The 18,834-nt window shown below is 37.4% G+C and overlaps 1 protein-coding gene across 2 annotated transcripts in view; it reads right to left on the bottom strand.

The window, feature by feature from the left end:
* ATRNL1 (attractin like 1) overlaps nucleotides 1-18,834 on the bottom strand; it is a 546,562-nt gene that overhangs the window by 198,670 nt on the left and 329,058 nt on the right. For both annotated transcript variants that reach the window (XM_066238474.1, XM_066238473.1), the window contains exon 27: nucleotides 3,657-3,764. In XM_066238474.1, the coding sequence (XP_066094571.1) occupies nucleotides 3,657-3,764 (108 nt within the window). The remainder of the gene's footprint in view (nucleotides 1-3,656; nucleotides 3,765-18,834) is intronic.

Here is an 18,834-nt window from a genome sequence, read left to right as displayed (position 1 = left end):
TCTCTCTCCTCTCTCTCTCTCCCTCTCTCTCTCCTTTCTAAAAATGAATAAAAAATTTTAAAAAAAGTGTGAGTCTTAGACGGATGTAACAGAGGGAATCTGGTCATTTTTAAAAAATAAAACATCATTCAGACTTAAATATAAATAAAATGGAAATAATATAAGTTATTTATTCTTTCTCTGCATACCGGTACCAAATGTTCCACGGACCGGTACCGGTCCATGGCCCGGGGGTTGGAGACCACTGATATAGATGATTAAAGAAGTAAGAGTAGTTAGTAAGAATCCCAGAAGAAGAGAGAGCAGAGGAAGATATATTTTTAAAAAAATGGTAACCAAAAGTTAGCAAGAATTATACAAAGCACAGTTCTGTTAGATTTAAAGGGTGCACAGAATGCCAAATAGGAGAATATATTCGTATCAGAGAGAAATTTAAGAACATTGAAAAATAAGAGACGATTCTAAAAGTTGCCCCCCAAAAGGAAGATCATTTACAAAGTACAAAGAATCAAACCAACGTCAGACTTGAGACAATGGAGTACATTTAAAATTTCAAAGAAGAGAAATTTGAAAGTAAAATTTCTATATAATTAAGTTATAATTTACATATGAGGGCAAAATAAATATATGGGTGGGCATTAAAGGTTTCTAAGACTATACCACATAAATTTTTTCTTTGATAAAAAATCTCACAAAGGATTTACTTTAGTGAAAAATGAAAGAAATCCATGTGTAAAAAACACTAGATATAAAACGTCAAGGAGAACAAAGAGAGTATACTGTAATTTAAACAGGCCCTAATAAAGAGAAAAAGTGTAATGATAGTATCTGTATCCATAATCCCAAGCACTTAACACAGGGCGGAGCGATACTGGGAGTGGAGCGCATGCTAAGAGCATGAACTCTGTTTGAGACGGGCTGGGCAGGAAGGTGTACTACCAAGCTTTACCCATTGACAGGACAAAATAAGCATCACCTATGAGTCTCGAGATGTAAAGAGTGACAATAAGAAACCCAGAAACAGACTATGAAATACACAACTTAGTAGAAGAAAATCAATTTATCCAGAAGAAGCTGTGTAAAAGTACCTAAAGGAAGCAAGGCTGGTTAACAACAAAAAAGACTCACGTACACACAGGGGAGTGAAACATAAGCCTTGGTGAGATAATAATTACTGTATTGCAAACAGATTACAATCAAAGGACAGACTCACAAAGTGACTGGGAGAATAAAAAGCTAACAGACTTTTCTACAAAGACTAGTTGTAAAACAAAAGGAAAACAAGATGGAAATGAATAAAGTAAGCGTTACAAGGCAAATGTAAACTAAAATAAAGGAGAGGTAGAGAATTGACAACTCTGCAAAATAAACTGTAAGGTTAAAATCATCACAAGGATAAAGAAGGGAATAAAATTTTGGGGGAAAAATAAAACAATAGATACAATGACTACAAGCACATACACACCTAAAATTCATTCCTGAATACTATGAAGCAGTCACTGACCAACCATGATGATGTATATATGTGTATGTGAGCCACATTTGTAACTCAAGTTTCTGAGTTTTCTAGTTCTGTGATGACTCCGAATACTCCTCAGCCTCTGTAGGCTATTGTTTCCCTTCATTTTTCTCTCACTACTTGAGATTTAGCTGTATTTGAGAATGTTTTAAACTGACAAGGGAGAAAAAAAATAAGTTGTATTAAAATAGTCCAGGCTTTCTTTTGCATGTGGCTTTCCAGTTTTCCCAGCACCATTTGTTGAAGAGGCTTTCTTTTCTCCATTGTGTGTTGTTTGCCCCTTTATCGAAAATTATTTGACCATATATATGTGGTTTTATTTCTGGACTTTCTATTCTGTTCCATTGGTCTGAGTGTCTATTTTTCTGCCAATACCATGCTGTTTTGATTGTTGTGGCTCTATAATATAGTTTGAAGTCAAGTATTGTAATTGATACATAAAGACACATGTAGCCCCATGTTCATTGCAGCACTGTTCACAGTGGCCAAGACATGGAAACGACCAAAAAGCCCTTCAATAGATGACTGGATAAAGAAGATGTGGCACATATACACTATGGAATACTACTCAGCCATAAGGAATGATGACATCGGATCATTTACAACAAAATGGTTAGATCTTGATAACATTATACGGAGTGAAATCAGTAAATCAGAAAAAACTAAGAACTGTATGATTCCATACATAGGTGGGACATAAAAACAAGACTAAGAGACATGGACAAGAGTGTGGTGGTTACAGGGGTGGGGGAGGTGGGGAGGAGAGAGAGGGACAGGGAAAGGGGAGGGAGAGGGGCACAAAGAAAACTAGATAGAAGGTGACAGAGGACAATCTGACTTTGGGTGATGGGTATGCAACATAACTGAATGACAAGATAACCTGAACATATTTTCTTTGAACATATGTACCTGATTTATTAATGTCACCCCATTAAAATTAATAAAAGTATAAAAAAAATAGTCCAGGCTTGGTTAAAGGATTCTTATTAAAGTTACTTGAAAAGGGGGGCAAAATGAAATTAAAGCCCTTCCTATCACTTTCATTCAATCTTTCTGCCTGTCTTCTAATTTCCCCCAGTCATGGGAGACAAACACATCAACTTCCTAATGTTCTAAGCTTCCTTGGCAACTCGCGAACTCAAGAACGCAAGAGCTAAAAAAAAAAAAAAAAATTTATAGGGAAATGTCCTCTAAAGGTGGGCCTTTCTACAGTGCCCATGAGGTCAGGTTCAGTTTTTTCCTCCCAGAATAACCTAACATGCTATACAGAACCAATTATAGTTGCACCTAAATTTTTGAAGAAGCCCATTTTTATAGTCCTTGCTTTCCCTGCAGAAAAGCAAAAAATCAAAATAGCTGTATGAAATTAGTCACATGAGGGTCGTTTTAAAAAAGGGAATGAATTCCACTCTACAGTATTTCTTAATCTTCCTACTTAAAACATCGTATGACATATAAAACATAAATAAAAAAACAAACATACAAGTAAATTACTATGCCTTGAAATGCTTTGATTAGTCACTCATTACAATCTGTGGATTTTTCCTCTTTGGGGATTATTATTTACAGAAACGATTTCATGCATGACTTCAGGATTCTAACACCAGATTTCTGTGCACACAATGCTGTCTGTTTCACAGTCCTCTATTTCTGCATTTGCAACAGAAGAATATACTAATACCATCATTACTACAAATAAAAATATTCCACATTCAAAAAGGAAACTATGTAATTAAAATGTAACTCATCTCCATCCACCTTTTATTGTAGCTTTGTTAATATAGATATTTTTGTTAATTAAGGGGCACTGGGCATTCCAAGAACTCAATATAGGTGCTTCGTTTCTTCCATCAGACCTATAGCTTAAATTAAATCAGTCCCTATCTGTCAGGGAAAGGCTGCCAGGTGGGCAGTCTGTCACTCTTGCCTAGGCTAATAGATTCTCCAGTGGCTTTTGTTACAGCTCATGTCATACTATTAAAACTCTGTGCGCCTTGAAAATGGCATAACATATGAAGCTGAATCTTGTCAACTCGAGATAATCAGACTCCGTTTGGCTTCACAAGCAGATGCAGATCAGAAACGCAGTATGAATAAGCACACCGCAGCGGGCCCCTTTCAGCCCCACGGTTCCTACCTCGGATGGCCCGCGCAGAGAGTCGGCTTGCCCGGCGCCTACTTCCAGTGCTACGTCAACAGAAGCAAAGGGACGGCTGGCCATCTGCTGTCGTTCCCGAAGCAGTTGCTGGAGAGAGTTAAAAATGATCTGTTTTAAAATAGGTTTAAAAACACATTAACTCCAACAATATCTGGGTCTATTTTGAACAAATGGCACTTGAAATTTAGAAACATCTAATACACGCATTCATATCTAGGTCACTAAAAATGAAAACTGTTTTCTCTCCACGGCGTGGGTTATACTGCCAGAAAGACTTTCAATGTATGGTGCCTGCAAAGCACTTCTCCCTGAACTCCGTCCCACAGGTCTAATGAAATGGACTCAAAAGCATTTTGAAAACTTGCAGGTGTGAGGTGTTACTTAAGTAAGAAGTGCTATTATGATAATGGCTATGCTCAGTTTTCCCTCTTTAACTCATGCTTTAGTCTTAGTTGGAAGCAAATAGCAGTAAAAATGTTTAAGAAAAGTTAATGAAGACCTTGGCCAGTGGGCTCAGCGGTAGAGCGTAGGCCTGGCATGTGGTTGTCCTGGGTTTGATTCCCGGTCAGGATACACAGGAGAAGCAACCATCTGATCCATCAGTTCACTCCCTTCTCTATTTCTCTCTTCCCCTCCCATAGCCATGGCTCGATTGATTGGAGCACATCATCCCCAGGCGCTGAGGATGGCTCTGTGGAGCCTCTGCCTCAGGTGCTAAAAATAGCTCAGTTCTGAGCATGTCCCCAGATGGGCAAAGCATCGGCCACAGACAGAGGTTGCCGGGTGGATCCTGGTCGGGGCACATGCAAGAGTCCGTAAGATTGTAAAAAATGCATGAATAGAGGTAAAAGGAACATATGCCTTCCAGGACTAAGTCTTCTAAATCATCAAAATCCCGTCAACTGCTAAGGAACCAACAGTTGTTATCGGCAGCATTTAAAACTTTATTCAAAACCTGTATGTTCACTATTTAAAATGAGGAATGATTAGTACATTGAAAAAAAGTGGTGCCAACGTTTCAGCCCCAGATATTTGCTTCTTTTCCTTGTGCCTAGTCTGGACTCCAGCCAAGCTCACACCAATAAACTAGCAAGGCACAACCACCTTTGCAAGCTAATTTATACTTCTGCTTCCCCTTGTAATTACAATATTCATTAAGTCATGATAAGAAAAAAATTGATGACCAGCACTAGATATTGCAAATCTGGCCCTTCTCATTCTGTGCAGCTAATAAAATTATTATTAAATATTAAAAGTGGATGAGGAATGCTATTAAATACCCTTTCAGATGAGAAGAAAACTGTATCATTGAGGAAAGGTAAAATCCTTGAACACAATGAATGGCTTCATTATTCACTGAGATTTTTTTTTTTTTGTATTTTTCTGAAGCTAGAAACCGGGAGAGAGTCAGACAGACTCCCGCATGTGCCCGACCGGGATCCACCCGGCACGCCCATCAGGGGCAACGCTCTGCCCACCAGGGGGCGATGCTCTGCCCATCCGGGGCGTCGCTCTGCCGCGACCAGAGCCACTCTAGCGCCTATGGCAGAGGCCAAGAAGCCATCCCCAGCGCCCGGGCCATCTTTGCTCCAATGGAGCCTCGGCTGCGGGAGGGGAAGAGAGAGACAGAGAGGAAGGAGAGGGGGAGGGGTGGAGAAGCAAATGGGCACTTCTCCTGTGTGCCCTGGCCTGGAATCGAACCCGGGACTTCTACACACCAGGCCGACGCTCTACCACTGCGCCAACCAGCCAGGGCCACTGAGATATTTTTTATTCACTAGCATTAACTTAAAACGTTAACAAGTGGTCTCTGAATGTGAACATATATAGTAGCACTGTGATGCATCATTCATAAAATTCCCTTTTAGAGGAGGAGGGGACACAAGCCAACACCTGGTGGCTGTTTATTATTAAACTGTTTGTTTTAACACTTGTGACACAGCAATGACGCTGTTCATGAAATGTGTAGCTAAAAACACCTTGAGGTTATTATTACAATGAGAACACCCATGTGCCGATATGGGATAGATAGAAATAATGCAACTATCAAGGAGGAATAGTTTTTCTTAAAATACACACACACACACACACACATTAGAAGCAATGCAAATATATGAAATCATTTAAAGTAAAAACAAATATGATATAAACCACCAAAATATTTGCTTAAATATCAACTTAAAGTTATATTATTAAAATACAACTGCTAGCACATACAATTTTATTTGTCCCTCTCTCAATAGGAGTGGCCAATTTATCTGAACGCTGTGTCTGTGCAAAATGCTAACATAATGTTACAAGTGGTCCCTTGTCTATCACAGGGGTTAGGTTCCAGAACCCCCTGTGCTAGGTAAAAACCCACAAAGTAGCCACCTTATATTTATTTTATTATTTAGGTATATTTTAAGGCTTTATAAACCCTCCCCACACTCTTATAAACCTTTCTCACGCTGTTATTAACCTTTCCCACACGTATTTTGCTTATTTTACTGCAAAAATAATTAAAATAATAAATATATAAAAATACCTATATACCAAAAAAATCATGCAATATAGCAAAAAATCCACAGTACAAAATTAGATCTAAACAATTTAAAAATCCACCATACAATGAGACCGCGAAAAGTGAACCACGATATGACGAGGGCCGATTGTATTTCAAATGCTAAGGGATACATACCAAGTGTGGTAAACGCCATGTTTTTTCTGTCTCTGGTAAAAACATATATACACATAAACACACACGCACACATATACAAGATACCTTCCCTATAGTAATGTGAAAATAGCCTTGAGGAAACTAAATTACAGTTTGAACACATTTTTGTATATTTAAGTTTGAACATATTTTTCTAATGTTTGCATTGAAAAATTCCTTCATTAATGCTAGATGTCCTCACCTTACAAATAGTAGCTGATGTAATTACACTTTTTTTTTTAACAAAATGAACAGCTTCTGTTTCCTCTTCCTACCTTTCCCCTACACCTAAAAGGTCTACAAAATATAATTAATGAATTGTCAATGCCACCAATGGTAATATAAATCTATAAATATTCCAAATTCACTATCTTTGACGAATAGGGTTTTCTTGAATATACTATTGTTACCCCAGCATTCATAATAAAGAAATCAGTAATAGTCATAGTTTTTGTTCATCATTTTTCTTATTAGAATACCAAAAATATTTTTTTTTTTCATTTTTCTGAAGCTGGAAACAGGGAGAGACAGTCAGACAGACTCCCGCATGCGCCCGACCGGGATCCACTCGGCACGCCCACCAGGGGCGACGCTCTGCCCACCAGGGGGCGATGCTCTGCCCATCCTGGGCGTCGCCATGTTGCGACCAGAGCCACTCTAGTGCCTGAGGCAGAGGCCACAGAGCCATCCCCAGCGCCCGGGCCATCTTTGCTCCAATGGAGCCTTGGCTGCGGGAGGGGAAGAGAGAGACAGAGAGGAAAGCGCGGCGGAGGGGTGGAGAAGCAAATGGGCGCTTCTCCTGTGTGCCCTGGCCGGGAATCGAACCCGGGTCCTCCGCACGCTACCAAAAGTATTTTTAAAGATTCCCGTTTGTCTTCTGAACTTTGAGTTTCCATCAGTTTTTAAGAATCGAATGCCTATTACAGTATTCTTTACAAAAAAAGAAGAAAAATAATGTTCTTGCCCAGATTGTAAGAATATAATTTGTACACAAGACATGGTAAAATAAAAATAATTAAGGCAGAAGGTAGTATACAGTAAAAAATACAAATATGGAATTAGCCAACTGAATTTACTCTGGGTTACTGAGCAGAGGGCTGGTCCGAGGCCTCTGGCTGATGTACTGAGTTTCTGACGTAGGGAAGTTAATGTACACGTTCTGACTGCCGAAGGGCAGATCTCTCTCTCCTAAAATCCTCTTGCTTCAATGGGATGGCCTAAAATAATGTAATGGGATAACATTATTCGCTACTCATATCTAGCCCTCAGTCTCCTCAACAACTGTCCTCCCTCTTGACAGTTAATACCTGTAGGCATGACTTCTCAATTTTTGCCCCCTCTACATCAAAACAAAGAAGAGACAAAACAGCCGGCTCACAACGGAAACTGTGTCAAAATTTAGTATACATACTGAAAGGTGATAAACCTACACTTGATTTGGAAATAGTTGTGTTTGAATGCCAGTTTTTACATTTATTAGCTGTGTCACCTTGACCAAATTACAGAGCCTTCTCTTGGCCTCAGTTTTTGCCATCTGTAAATTGGGAATATTAATATTGCCTACACCTGGACATCAGAGGGTTGTTTTGAGACCCAGTTGCTCTACCACTCCCTGTTACGCTGTAATCTCATCACCTTTTAAGCCTTGTTATTTTCTAAGTTGAATTTATTGGGGTGAAACAGGTTAACATAATTATACAGGTTTCAGATGCTCTACCCTATTCTTTTTCTCTACACAAGGATATAATAATACAAGGTTGGGTCTAAAGGAATACTGCACTTGGATTGCCCAATACAGAGGCTGGTACATTGTGAGCACTTGGTAACTGTTCATTGGTACAACTATTACAATAAATTTCAAGCCTAGTGTTGTCTTTCAAGATGGCATACTAATTACGACAGACTCATTTTCTTCTGCACTAGTGACACATTTTGCTCTACTAGTCTCCCTTTTAACAAATGTTGCAAATTTATGAGACAGTTGGAAAATGTCATGATTGTGGTAAAATAAATTTAGAGTTAGAACTGCTCTCTGCCAAAAGCAACAAAGAATGATAAAAACTCAACCTAAAAATTAGAATATAGACTGCTTTCTTCAGATCTCTCAAAAATAATCCTATGGTTGTGAATTTTATATAAAATGAAGTTTAAATTTTGTACATCCATAAGAAGGCATATAACAGATGATCTGCTCTATAACTCATCTGCTATTGCCAATTGTTTATAAGAAAGAAAAATCCAAGTGAACAAACTGATCATAATACAATAGATTATAATCATGCTGCCATAAACATTATTGTGAAGAAAAATTTTAAATTAAAGAGATGTTCTTAGTGTCACGTTTGTTGTCAATAACTGTCTTATAATTCAAAATCCCTTACAAAACAAATCATGAACTTAAAAATACTGTAAAAATCCATGCGTAAGTATGGCAAACAAGAATACTCATTAATTCTATCAAATATATTGGACTTTGGGTGATGAGAATGCAGCATAATCAAATGTCAAAATAACCTAGAGATGTTTTCTCTGAACATATGTAACCTGATTTATCAATGTCACCCCATTAAAATTAATTTTAAAAAAATAATGGAAAAAAAGAGCATAGATACATCATAATTCTTTCCCTCAATATTACTACTTTAAATATCGTAGCATTCTCCAAATTTTGTAGATCTGTATTTCATTTATTTTATTTTATTTTTATTCATTTTTAGAGAGGGGAGAGATAAAGAGAAAGAGAAAGAAAGCGAGAGAGAGAGGAAAAAAGAGGGAAGAGCAGGAAGCATCAACTCCCATATGTGCCTTGACCAGGCAAGTCCAGAATTTTGAACCAGCGACCTCAGTGTTCCAGGTCAACACTTTATCCACTGGGCCACCACAGGTCAGGTTTGGACCTGTATTTCAAACCAACCTCAAATTTCACATTGCTCCTCACCTACATCGCACCACTGAAAAGATTATGAAAAACTGCCATCAAGTCATCAAAATATACTCATATTTTTAATAAAAATTATATTCCTAAATTTTTAGAAAGGTATAAAAGGAAAACTCAAAATGATTTATTTTTACTCTTAAGCTTACACATTATAAGATGCACAAAGTGTTTGAATTAAGAGATCCATCAACATTTCATGAAAGAAAGTATTTCTCTTATTATCACAAATACAATTAACAGGAACATATAAATAAAAAATCAATTTTGTTCTTTTGGTGTTGAGATGGTGTAAGGAAGTAAAGAGATGTGGCAATATATTTTAGTGTCATTTAGTTAGGAAAATGTGATATTTATCATGTTACATAACTGAATCTACAAGGCAGTCCTCAAACTCTTATTCAGAATAATGAAAATCTTTTTGTTTCTAGTCTCCCAGCCTGAATTGTGTTTTGTAGATAATGATGTTAGTACCTTAAGGGAGTGGCTAGCCATAACATCTTTGTTCAGGTTACTTCAGTTACTTTTTTCCAGGCTACATTTCACAAGGCTAGAGCTGCCTTTGATAGTCTGTGCTCTGACAGATCTGGGTAAGGACACTTGTAAACCTTCTGGAAAGGATTTGCTATTCTAGACATCATTAAGAACATTCACGAGAAGAGGCAAAATATATCACCATTAACAAGAGTTTGGAAGAAGTGTTTTGGAATAATGTTGAGGGGCTTACGACTTCATGGAAGAGGTAACTGCAGACGTGGTTGAAATAACAAGAGAACTAGAATTAGAATTGGGAGGCTGAAGATGTGGCTGAATGGCTACAATCTCATGTTGCAACCTTAACAGATGAAGAGATGGTTCTAGGGATAAGCAAGAGAGTGGTTTCTGGAGGTAAAATCTACTCCTGGTGAAGATACTGTGGAGATTGTTGAAATGACAACAAAGAATTTAGAATGTTACATAAACAGTTAAGCACTGGCCTGCTTTAAGGGGACTGATTCCAATTGTTTAAAAAGTTCTACTGTGGGTAAAATGCTGTCAAATTGCATTGCATGCTACAAAAACAAACAAGCAAACAAAAAAACCAAAAAAAAAAAAAAAACCCTCCCCATTCAACATGGCAAAATTCATTGGTGTCTTATTTTAAAGAAATTGCCCCAGATGAGACCTGAAGATGGCAGCGGAGTAAGCAGATGCACGGTCTCCCAGCTCACAACACTAAACTGGATTACAAACTAATTTAGAAACAATCAGTGTGAAAAACCAACTCTGGACTACAAGAACAGCTCTCAAAAACCAAGGAGTAAAGAAGAAGCCACAAAAAACCCGGAAGGGAGCACCTGAGTCTCCCCTTCTTACAGGAATGAGGGGTGGTGGTGGTGGTGTGAGGCTGAGAGCCCAGAAGGGCTTTCACTCCAAGGAAAAGAGCAGAAAATACTGCTTAAGCCACTTGCCTGACAACCAGGGAGCGAGGTGTGTTGTAAGGGCCGGCTTCTCTTCCAAAAAGAAAGGGGAGAGAGAGAGACAGACGGTGAGGGGCAGAGGAATGCAGGGGACGACCTGAGAAGCTGACTCATCTGGTGCCAGAGGCAGCCATAGCTGGGGGAGGGGCTGATACTTCAACAAAACAAAAGACTAAAGTGCTCCCCGGTTACAGATCTCCAGACATCTCTCCAGCTCCAATCAGTGCAATAAGACACAGCTGAAAACAAGAAATGGGGAGGAGGGGCAGTAACTCAAATCTCCATGGAGATCTGAGATACACCTCCCCTTACTGAAGCTGAAAAAAACACCCTGCCCCCAGAGAGAGAAACTGGCAGAAGAGGCCTTCAGAGTCTCAGGTTACACCCACTGCATTCCTGGATACAGTTTCAAATAAGTCCCCTGCTGAAATCAGTAAACAAGACTATCACCTGTGAAGAAAACAAACAAATCAAGACTTCAAAGTGGCCCAAATCCAAAAGTGGATTACAAATAACAACTGATGCCAACCCAAGAAGACCTAGAAATAACACAATTGAAAACTGGAGGCAGACAACACCAAGCCTAGACTCAAGCAGTTCTACAAACAACACACCCAAACACACAGACATAATAAGAAGACAGAGAAGTGCAATCCAAATGAATCCACAAGAGAAACCTCCAGGAAATGAACTGAGTGATATGGAAATAACCAAACTTCTGGATACAGAGTTCAAAAGAATGACTGTAAGGATTCTTAGGGATCTTAGAACAACAATGGATGGTCATTATGAACACCTAAATAAAGAAATAGCAAGTATAAAAAAGGATATTGAAATATTAAAAAAGAATCAGTCGGAGATGACAAACACAATACCAGAAGTGAAGAACACAATGGAAGGAATTAAAAACAGGATGGATGGAGCTGAGGATCGAATCAGTGAGTTGGAGGACAAGTTGAATAAAGGCATGAAAGCAGAGAAGAAAAAAGGAAAAAGACTCAAAAAGTCTGAGGAAACTCTTAGAAAGCTCTGTGACAACAAGAAGAGAAATAACATCTGCATCATAGGGGTTCCTGAGGAAGAAGAGAAAGAACAAGGGATAGAGACTTTGTTCAATCATATCATAGCTGAAAGCTTCCTTAAATTAATGCAGGAAAAAGTCTCACAAGTTCAAGAAGCACAGAGAACTCCATTAAAGAGAAACCCAAAGAAACCTACACCAAGATACATCATAATTAAAATACCAAAGCTAAGCGAAAAAGAGAAAATATTAAAAGCTGCTAGAGAAAAAAAGGCTATCACCTACAAAGGAGCCCCCCTAAGTATGACATCAGACTTCTCAACAGAAACACTTGAGGCCAGAAGGGAATGGCAAGAAATAGTCAAAGTAATGCAGAATAAGAACCTACAACCAAGACTACTTTATCCAGCAAGGCTATCATTTAAAATTGAAAGAGAAATAAAAAGCTTCCCAGAAAAAAACAAACCCTCAAGGAATTCATTACAACCAAACCAATACTGCAGGAAATGTTAAGGGGCCTGTTGTAAACAGATCAAAGTGGGAAAAAAATATAGCAAAAGAGGAATACAGCTTTATAGAATAAAATGGCAATAAACAACTACATATCAATAATAACCTTAAATGTAAATGGATTAAATGATCCAATCAAAAGACATAGGGTAGCTGCATGGATAAGAAAACAGGACCTGTGCATATGCTGTCTACAAGAGACACACCTTAAAACAAAAGATGCACATAAACTGAAGGTAAAAGGATGGGAAAAAAACCATTTCATACAAATGGATATAAAAATAAAGCTGGAGAAGCAATACTTATATCAGACAAAATGGACTTTAAAACAAAGGATATACTAAGAGATAAAGAAGGCCACTACATAATGATAAAGAGAGCAATCCAACAGGAAAATATAACTATTATAAATATCTACGCACCGATACAGGAACACCAAAATATATAAAGCAGACTTTGATGGATATAAAGAGCGAGATCAACAGCAATACTATAATAGTAGGGGATTTCAATACCCCACTAACATCACTAGATAGATCCTCAAGAAAGAAAATTAACAAAGAAAAGCAGACTTAAAGGACACGCTAGATCAGCCTAAGGTGACCCCTGTGTTTTGGTCATTCGACCCCCGCTGGGGTCGTGACCCACAGGTTGAGAACTGCTGCACTAGATCAACTGGATTTAATAGATATTTTCAGAACCTTTCACCCTAAAACAGTAGAATATACATTCTTTTCAAGTGCTCATGGTACATTCTCTAGGATAGACCACATGTTAGGGCACAAAAGTGGTCTCAACAAATTTAAGAAGATTGAAATCATATCAAATACTTTCTCTGATCACAATAGCATGAAAATAGAATCAACCACAACAGAAAAACTCAAAAATTCTCAAACACGTGGAAACTAAATAGCAGGTCATTAAATAATGAATGAATTAAGAATGAGATAAAAAAAGAAATAAAAAAATTCCTAGAAATTAAGAATGAGCATACAACAACTCAAAATTTATGGGACACAGCAAAAGCAGTAATGAGAGGGAAGTTCATAGCACTACAGGCACACTTTAAGAAGCTAGAAAAAGCTCAAGTAAACAACTTAACCCTGTATCTAAATGAACTAGAAAAAGAACAGCATGTAAAGCCCAAATGTAGTAGAAGGAAGGAAATAATAAAGATCAGAGCAGAAATAAATGATATAGAGGCTAAAGAAACAATACGGAGGATCAATGAAACTAAGACCTGGATCTTTGAAAAGGTAAACCAGACTCACCAAAAAAAAAGAGAGGACTCAAAGAAATAAAATTAGAAATGAGAGTGGAGAAATAACAACTGTAGACAACCTAGATGAAATGGAGAAATTTCTTGAAACACACAATCTTCCAAAAATCAATCTGGAAGAATCAGAAAACCTAAACACACTGATTACAACAAATGAGATAGAAACAGTTATCAAAAAAGTCCCAACAAAGAAAAGTCCTGGGCCTGATGGCTTCACAAGTGAATTCTACCAAATATTCAAAGAAGAACTAACTCCTATCCTTCTCAAGCTATTTCAAAAAATGCAAGAGGAAAGAAGACTTCCAAGCTCCTTTTATGAGGTGAGCATCCTTCTGATTCTAAAAACCAGGCAAAGACAACACAAAGAAAGAAAATTATAGGCCAATATCCTTGATGAATATAGATGCTAAAATCCTCAACAAAATATTAGCAAACTGGATCCAACAATATATGGAAAAAATCATACACCATGATCAAATGGGATTTATTCTGGGGAGGCAAGGCTGGTACAATATTTGCAAATCAATCAATGTGATTCATCATATAAACAAAAGGAAGGAGAAAAACCACATGATAATTTCAATAGATACAGAAAAAGCATTTGATAAAATCCAGCACCCATTCATGATCAAAACTCTCAGCAAAGTTGGAATACAGGGAACATACCTCAACATGATAAAGGCCATCTATGACAAACCCACAGCTAACATCATATTCAATGGGCAAAAATTAAAAGCAATCCCCTTAAGATCAGGAGCAAGGCAGGGGTGCCCCCTTTCACCACTCTTATTCAGCATAGTCCTAGAAGTCCTAGCCACAGCAACTAGACAAGAAGAAGAAATAAAAGGCATTCAGATTGGAAAAGAAGAAGTAAAATTATCATCATTTGCAGATGATATGATATTATATACAGAAAGCCCTAAATTCTCAGTCAAAAAACTACTGGACCTGATAAATGAATTCAGCAAAGTGGCAGGATATAAAATTAATACTTTTAGGAATATACTCTAAGAACACCATAGAACTGTTCCAAATGAGAAATGCACCCCCATGTTTATGGCAGCATTGTTCACAATAGCAAAGATCTGGAAACAGCCCAAGTGTCCGTCAGTGGACGAGTGGATGAAAAGGCTTTGGTACATATACAGTATGGAATACTACTCAGCCATAAGAAATGATGACATCGGATCATTTACAATAACATAGATGGACCTTGATAACATTATACAGAGTGAAATAAGTAAATCAGAAAAAACTAAGAACTATATGAATCCATACATAGATGGGACATAAAAATTAGAGGGGGTGGGGGGAAGTGAGGAGCACAAAGAAAACCAGATAGAAGGTGACGGAAGACAATTTGACTTTGGGTGAGGGTTATGCAACATAATCAAATGTCAAAATAATCTGGAGATGTTTTCTCTGAACATATGTACCCTGATTTATCAATGTCACTGCATTAAAATTAATAATTAAAAAAATTGCCCCAGCCACCCCCACCTCTAGCAGTCACCACCCTGATCAGCCATCAGCATGGAAGCAAGTCCCTCCAACAGCAAAGGGACAATGACTCACTGGACACTCAGATCATGGTTGGAATTTTTAGCAATAAGTATTTTTTAATTGAGGTATGCACATTGTTGTTTTTTAAATACATAATACTACTGCCTATTTTATAGACTACAGTATAGTATAAACATAACTTTTATACACACTGAAAAAGCAAAAAATTGGGTACTCATTTTATTGCACTCTTACTGCGGTGACCTGGAATCAAACTCACATCATCTCTGAGGCATGCTTGTATTTATGTAGCCTGGCTTGGAAAATAACAAAGCCTTCCCTGCCTCTCAGTGGGCAGAACCTGAAGGTAATGTGAAGATACTGCATGGTTTTTTGAAGGATACTTTGGGCAATTTAAAAATTAAAATTTGGATGTGCAATCCTTTCCTTGTTGACATTGATGGCATCATTGATTTAGACTCTCCTAAAGATGATCTCACTTCCAGATGAAAGAGATCATACAGGATGGATCCATCTAGAAGAGTCAAAACTTCAGCAACTGCTTGACACCAAACCAGCCTTTCTGGTGAGTGACAGGAAATGACACAGATTGCTGTAGGAGGACAGCATTTCATTTCATTTTATTTGCACTTACTGAAGTCAAGACAAAAGGTCAAAAAGATGAAATGCTTATTGCCTGTTGTAAAGATTATGCTGAGCACTTAAAAATCATAACTAACAGTACATGTAGAATTTCTTGTTTGTTTAACACATTCATAAATAAACAAAATAAATAAAAATATTACAGAAAGAAATCACTAACAGAAACATCAAATTGAAGGGGAAAGAGACAGTAATGGGAGAAAGTGCTAAATTATAGTCAGTGACCAGCGACCAGTGAAGAAATGGTAGTTGACCTGAATCCTTGAACATAGGATAGAAATGCATCCCTCAAACTCAGAAGTTCAACATAGAAAAGTGTATTTCTTGCTCATAGAAAACCTTCCATAGGCCCCGATCACTCCCCATCTGGGAACTCAGCAATGTTGACCGTTTCAATCTTGAGGCTGTGCCATCTCAACCCAAGGCTTCCTTGAATATAAGTGCAGAAAAGAGACTGGTGAATCCCGCATGGACTTTTCAATGCCTCAGACCAGAAGTGACATGTATTACTTTCCACAGTGGCATGGCCTACCCTAACTACACAAAGGCCAGAAAGCCCAGGAGAACAGGAGAACCCAGGGGAACAGTGAAACAAAAGGAGGCAGAAAAGACATCCCAGGCAGAGGGATCACCAGGTACCAAGTTTAAGCTTGAAGACTAGGCTGAGTCTTACTAAGCAAGGTGGCAAGGAGCAGACTGATCAAAGAGTAATTTTGGTTTAATCAACGTTAAAAGAAATTGAGATGACATAGATAAACCATCAGGCACCACAGGATCCAAATGCATCAGATTCATTATTTTTTAAAACATAATTTCTCTTCGTATTGCTCAGAGGCCACTCCTATAATGTGAGAGACAGTTTGGAACAAAGAGGCAAAGAAATAGGCTTGACCATCCGAACGCAGTTATTTAAGACATCACCCAGAAAACAGCAACAGCAGTTAATCTCCAATACAATGAACTTAGCTCTCCCAATAAGTATCAAAAGGTCAATTTTGTAGGTGACCTTCTTTAATACAAAAGGCCAGGTGGTTGTAATTTCTCTGAGTAAATCAACGTGAGCCAAAAAGGATGATTACTGAAAAGGTCATTTAAAAACTACATCCCCAGAATGGATGCTTAATATATATTACTCCTCAAAGAGCAAAATGGAAAGTGGGATAATTTCCAACTTTGAAACTTGCACTTGATAAAAAATACATATTTTTCACTCATAGACTACCCTCCCAGTCCTATTGTTGGAATATATCACTTTCCCAAGTTAGAGGTCCAAGTTGTTAAGAAAAGGACATGTCCTGCTCTCGGAAAGAGCAAATTAATGTCTTTGACATCCAAGAGGTGCACAATATGATCAAGTCAACCTTGACGAGTGGAAGTAGAAAAGCAGCTGATTACAACAGAAATGACACGTAGACTCCAGCTTGTGTGCCAGTAATTTATGACTGGAGGCGCTTGTTACAATAAAACTCAGATCAACCCTTCAGTAGTTTCTCTCTCACTCCTTAAGAATTAATTTACTAAAGAGAGGCTTTTTTTTCTTTTCTCCTCTGCCTTGATTCTGGGAATCCATACAAAGCTCAAGATTCAATTCTGAACCACGCCGTGCTAGCATCTAGGTTAAGAAATTCTAAATGCAACGTAATCCATTTAGCTTTTTCATTTAGGGTCTAAGGAGTTCATGTTGAACAATAATTTGGAAGTTCTTCAAGAGGTACTTAAGTCTTCCTGGAGACATAAATGACTCAAAAACTGGCATTTTCATCTTAATCAATTTTTTAAAAATATTACTTTCTTTAAGGGAAATGTGATTATTTTGCTATTAGCTAATGGAGTCATTTTCAGTTCAATGTTGGGAAACTCAAAAATGTCCTTTTAAAAAATGTTTCTTTGTGAAACAAGACATCTGCTAACTATATATTTTTCTGAGTCTCTATTTGGATGGTACTTATGACGTCCCTTGAGTTATCAGTGTGATAGATTAATATGCAGGCACTATTACTTTTGTAAATCTTTTTCGAAAGGAGATGAATAAATATTTTTAAAAACTAATTTCAATTCTTTTAACATTTTAAATCTTAAGGGCATTTTAAAAGCAGCACAGGTTACTCATGACTGATATAAATTGGGTTTCTTATGTATTTGGAACTGCGTGTTAAACCACAAAAATCAGAATGTAAGAAAATCAATAGTCATAACAGAGTCATTGGAATAACTCATTCTCAAAGCTGGAAGGAACCCTAGAGGTTACCTAGTTCAATTTTCCTATTAAAGCAGGGTCAAAGAGCTATGATTTTACTGACAGATGGTGATCTAACACCCTTGAATAGATGTAGCAAAAGAATTACTTTTTACCAAGGCAGTATTTTTTCCCAAAGATTTATAACACCATTAAGAAGTTCAATATACTGAATCAAAACTTATATTCTTGGACTCTTCTTGGACCATTAATGTTAAATGGTATGCTTCTAATCTTGTTCACTAAAATTCTTTTAAATATATTATTATATATTTAAAACTTTTCTCACGTCTTCAGTTAAACAATTCCAGTATCTTCCATTGTGCATTTATTATTTATGCAAATATTCATGGAAACTCCAGTGTTCTGAGAACAAGACCAGGAACTGACATGTACAAGGTCAGATACACAGTCCTGTCCTCAAGGAGCTCACTCATAGTCTCATAAGTGGGACAAAACTGTTCAGCATGTAACATGGTTTTCAGCATTTTTTTCAACATTCCTCTTAAAATGTCAAAGAACACAATATTCTAGATGAGAGCTGACTAGCATAGAAGATGGTAGAATTATTTCCCTTAATGAATTCTAAATTAATACGCATTTTTAAAATAGTTTTTTGGGTTTCATTTTTAGAGCAATCAACAATTCCAGGTCTTTTCACATAAATTTTGATCAAATCAAATGTTCCCAACTTAACTCTTCTTCAAGTAAATTATTTTTAGTTTAACTTAAGAATTTCACATTGTATTTGTTTAATTTTTCATGTTTTATAGTTGTTATCATTTTAAACCTGTTTTTCCTTGAGTGCAGCATTTGCTTTGATGCTTTAAACTTCCAAGTAACACGGTTACC

The sequence above is a fragment of the Saccopteryx bilineata genome, chromosome 7, assembly GCF_036850765.1.
Source record: "Saccopteryx bilineata isolate mSacBil1 chromosome 7, mSacBil1_pri_phased_curated, whole genome shotgun sequence".
NCBI classification, from domain to species: domain Eukaryota; kingdom Metazoa; phylum Chordata; class Mammalia; order Chiroptera; family Emballonuridae; genus Saccopteryx; species Saccopteryx bilineata.
This window is presented reverse-complemented; position numbering and strand designations above follow the sequence as displayed.